This window comes from Abrus precatorius, unplaced genomic scaffold (genome assembly GCF_003935025.1).
Source record: "Abrus precatorius isolate BTA unplaced genomic scaffold, Abrus_2018 Scaffold7, whole genome shotgun sequence".
Classification (NCBI taxonomy): Eukaryota; Viridiplantae; Streptophyta; class Magnoliopsida; order Fabales; family Fabaceae; genus Abrus; species Abrus precatorius.
Genome location: NW_020874417.1, coordinates 26,340,909 through 26,345,688, shown reverse-complemented (window position 1 = coordinate 26,345,688; position 4,780 = coordinate 26,340,909). Strand labels below are relative to the sequence as shown.

General features: G+C 33.7%; 1 protein-coding gene across 1 annotated transcript; it reads left to right on the top strand.

Moving 5' to 3' along the window:
• The first annotated feature begins 511 nt into the window (after positions 1 to 511).
• Positions 512 to 1,399, top strand: LOC113871682. The gene is made up of 2 exons (XM_027508781.1): positions 512 to 983; positions 1,047 to 1,399. The coding sequence occupies exons 1-2, from the start codon at positions 512 to 514 to the stop codon at positions 1,397 to 1,399; spliced, it is 825 nt and encodes a 274-aa protein (XP_027364582.1).
• Positions 1,400 to 4,780: the final 3,381 nt, after the last annotated feature.

Here is a 4,780-nt window from a genome sequence, read left to right as displayed (position 1 = left end):
GGGGTTCATAGTCAGTCAAAAGGGAATAGAGGTTGATCGTGACAAGGCAAAAGTAATCATTGAAATGCCATTGCCTCGCACTAAAAAAGAGGTCCGTGGATTTTTGGGAAGATTGAATTATATTGCCCGATTCATATGTCAACTAACTACCACTTGTGAACCAATTTTTAAGTTATTATAGAAAAATCAGCCAATGGAATGGAATGAAGATTGTCACGAAGCTTTTGAGAAGATGAAGCAGTATTTACAAAATCCTCCGATACTAGTGCTGCCAATGCCAGGGAGGCCAATCATTATGTATTTGACAGTGTTAAAAGGATCCATAGGATGTGGTTTAGATCAACATGATGAATTAGGTCAAAAAGACCACACTATTTATTACTTGAGCAAGAAATTCACTGATTATGAAGCTAGATACTCTTTGTTGGAGCGAACCTATTGTGCCTTGGCTTGGGCAGCTCGCAGGTTAAGGCAATACATGCTGAGTCACACGACTTGATTGGTGTAAAAAATGGACCCAATCAAATATATCTTTGAGAAACCAGCTCTTACTGGAAGGATTGCTCGTTGGCAGGTCCTATTGTCAGAATATGATATTGTGTATGTTACTCAAAAAGCAATCAAAGGCAAAGCTCTCATAGATTTCTTAGCTTATCAACCAGTGAATGATTATCAATCAATACAATATGAATTTCCTGATAAAAATATAATGGCATTGTTTAATGAGAAAGAATCTTTAGCAAAAGACGAATGGGTCATGATGTTTGATGGTGCTTCTAATGCACTCAGACACGAGATTGGTGTTATACTGATTTCTCCAAAGAAGCAATATATCCCAATCACAGCTAGATTATCATTCGATTGTATGAATAATATAGCTGAATATGAAGCATGTGCTATGGGAATTCAAGTAGCTATAAAGTCTAAGATCAAAATTCTTGAGGTGTATGGTGACTCAGCCTTGGTCATCCACCAGCTGAAAGGTGAATGGGAGACACGAGATGCCAAATTGATCCCTTATTAAGCCTATATCAAAAAATTGGTAGAGTATTTCGATGAAATTACTTCCCAGCATATTCCTCGTGAGGAGAATCAATTAGCTGATGCTTTAGCCACTTTATCATCAATGTTTGTAGTGAGTCAAAAAGAAGACATGTTGTTCATAAAGATGCAACAGCTTGATCATCATGCCTGTTGTCAAATGGTTGAAGAAGTAATTGATGGTAAACCTTGGTATCATGACATTAAAAATTTCCTAAAACACCAAGAATATCCATTAAATGCTGCTGAAAATAACAAAAGGACATTGAGGAGGTTAACAATGAGTTTCTTTCTGAATGGAGATGTGCTCTACAAAAGGAATCATGATATGGTTCTGCTTAGATGTGTGGATGCTTAAGAAGCATGAAAGATCATGGAAGAGATTCATGAGGGTTCATTTGGGACTCATGCCAATGGACATGCCATGGCAAAGAAGATTCTACGAGTTGGATATTATTGGTTGACAATGGAGGCCGATTGCTTTCGTTATGTGAAGACATGTCATAAATGTCAGACATATGCTGACAATATTAATGTTCCCCCCAACAAATTTGAATGTCTTATCATCGCCTTTGTCTTTTTCAATGTGGAGAATTGATGTTATTGGACCCATTGAACCTAAAGCCTCTAATGGTCTCCACTTTATTCTAGTTGCTATTGGCCATTTCACAAAATGGGTTGAGGCTGCTTCATATGCTAGTGTGACCTGAAATGTGGTGGTGAGATTCATTAAAAAGGATTTGATCTGCTGGTATGGCCTCCCAAGCAATTTGATAACAGACAATGGCACTAATCTGAACAACAAAATGATGAAAGAATTGTGTGACAATTTCAAGATTCGACATCATAATTCCTCTCTATATCGCCCAAAGATGAATGAAGCAGTTGAAGCAGTCAATAAAAATATTAAGATCATCCAAAAGATGGTAGTGACATATAGAGATTGGCATGAAATGTTGCCATTTGCTTTGCATGGATACCAAACTTCAGTTCGTACTTCAACCGGGGCAACTTTATACTCTTTGGTATATGAACTGGAAGCAATACTTCCTATTAAGGTTGAAATTCCCTCTTTAAGAGTAATAATGGAGACTAAATTGGAGGAAGAAGAATGGGTGCAATCTCGTTTTGATCAATTGAATCTCATTGAAGGAAAATGGTTAAATGTGTTATGTCACGGTCAACTATACTAGAGAAGGATAAAGAAGGCTTTTGATAAAAAGGATCGTCCAAGAGAATTCAGTGAGGGAGATATGGTGCTCAAAGAGATTTTGCCAATGCATAAAAATTATCGTGGCAAGTGGTCTCCAAATTATAAAGGACCCTATGTGGTAAAAAAGGTTTTCTCAGGAGGAGCTTTAATCCTCACAAACATGAATGGATAAGATCTTTCAAATCCCATCAATTCTGATGCTCTCAAAAAATATTATGCTTAAAAATAATTAAAAAAAGAAAAAAGAAAAAAATAAAGAGAAAAAAAAATAGCTTGCTAGGTTAAAAACTGAAAAGGTGACCTAGGCAAAAGTTAGAGTGACCTAGTGAGTTGAAAACTCGAAAGAGTGACTCAAGCAAAAATTAAGGTAAAATAGATTCTATACTGAACTAAAAACCTGAAAAAGCAGTTTAGAAGGTGCACTGGATTTCAGTTGTAAGAAAGCACTTCAAATTGAGAGGTTGAAGTTGAATCAAACGGAAGATGAATTCAAAATACCATACTGGAGCAATTTTATTTTGGCAGTATTGTTAATAAATGATCAATTTACATGAGATATTAGCACTGTTCATTTGGAAGATGTCACTTAATTGGCATAATACTTCACTATTTTTATAGTAATTCTAATCCTGTGATGTATTTGTTTTTTCTATTACTCATGTCGCAAGTCTTCTTTGTAAATTCACCATTTCTTTATTACAATCATCCTGTTTTCCAAAAAATATTTATCTCTGACTTTTGTCACCTTCCATTCAGCTTATCTACACCACTTTGTTTACTCAATTTCTTCAACAGCATTAACCAACATTTTTATTGTCATTTCAATAATTATATACTAAAAGGAAACATGCAAACTATTAAAAGGGTAATAAGAAAATATGATTACAATAATAAGCTTTAAAAATTCACACAGTAAGTTTGATGAATTTCCTAATAAGTTTAGCGTGACAGAAGAAGTTGTCTCCTTATGACAATTCAAAAATAAATGGCAATCCAATTTGATTAATGTCTCACAATCTCATGAAAGAATTGATCCTGACCAAAGAACGTACTCATTCATAAACCTTGAGGTGCATGTTCCAATAAGGTTGAAAGATTACTATCCCCACCCAAAAAAAGGACAGAGAGTTTGATTTGATTTCATCATTCAATAACTCCATTCTAAGTGTTAACATTCATCTAGTTTATGCAATTGCATCATTACATTAGTATACATTTGTTTTTATCTATTGTCACCTTTTGAAGTTTAATTTAAATTCATTGTCTGCCTTACAACCTTTATGTTCAGTCTAAGATTATAATCTAACTGAGTTCTTTACCTTTTATCAAAATTCAGAAGCTGACTGATCTCTTTATTTTTCTATCTTACTTTTACTGTTAAAGTTTAAAGTCTTATTGTCCTTTTATTCTATTTTGTAATCCAGAACATGATCGACCTTGTTATTTTTCTGTCTTTCTTTTTACCTTTATTGTCGAAGTCTCCTTACGTTTTTGTCAAAGCCTAAAACTTGACGGCATCTTTCACTTTTTCTCAAACTTCAGCACTTGATTGACACATTTTCACTTTTCTGTCAAAGTTCAAAACCTGATTAGCACCTTTCTCTTCTCTGTCAAAGCCCATAATTTACTTGGCACATTTCACTTTTCTGTCAAAGTCCAAGATCGAATTGGCACATTTTATTTTTCTGTCAAAGCCCAGAACATACTTGACACATTTCACTTTTTTTTTTGTTAAAACCCAGAATCAAATTGGCACATTTTATTTTTCTATCAAAGCTCATCACCTGATTGACACATTTTACTTTTCTTTTAAAGCCTTGAATTTCACTGGTACTTTTTACCTTTTAATTAAACCCCATAACTTGACTAGCACTTTTTTACTTTTCAATTAAAGCCCAAAACCTGACTAGCACTTTCTACCTTTTATCTTGTTGTTTAAGCGTAGTTTCTGTCTGGCAACCTTTGTTTTTAGTTAAAACTCAATGTCGCTTCACAATTTTGTTCAACACAAATCGTCCTAAATTATGACTTTCTCTAACAGCTAAGTGTTCACTATATTTGTCTTTGTATTCCTTGTATACCTTGTTCGTTTCAGACAAAAATTGATTCACTTCTTTACTCAGTTCTCATCAACTCTAACTTTCAAAGATCTCTAATTGATATGAACTGAGTAAAGAGGGACAACTATGAATACCAATTTTTTTACCTCCCACAATTACCTCCAAATTTTTTTTAAAAATTAAAAAAAATAAAATAAAATCGTTTTACAGAAAAATAGAAATTTTTTTTAAAAAAATAATTTTGCTTCCCGAAAATAGCAGCCTGTACTTCACAAGCTTATATCCCAGTATCAAAAACTAGTTTTGAGCATGGAAAAGGAAAAACTATGGACCTTTGACATTTGCAAAAATTCTAAATGTACCTAATATAAAAATTCAAGTAAGAGAGGGAAAGAATGATTCTTTTTTTTGGAGAAAGAAAGCTAAAAAAACAAAAATTTAGAGAGAAGGGAGAGAAAGGAGACGA

Excerpts from the sequence above, each read along its gene's own strand:
- LOC113871682 (XM_027508781.1), top strand. The coding sequence starts at position 512 with ATGGACCCAATCAAATATATCTTTGAGAAACCAGCTCTTACTGGAAGG. Across the intron at positions 984-1,046 it reads GGTCATCCACCAGCTGAAAG|AGTATTTCGATGAAATTACT; the intron begins GTGAATGGGAGA and ends AAAAATTGGTAG.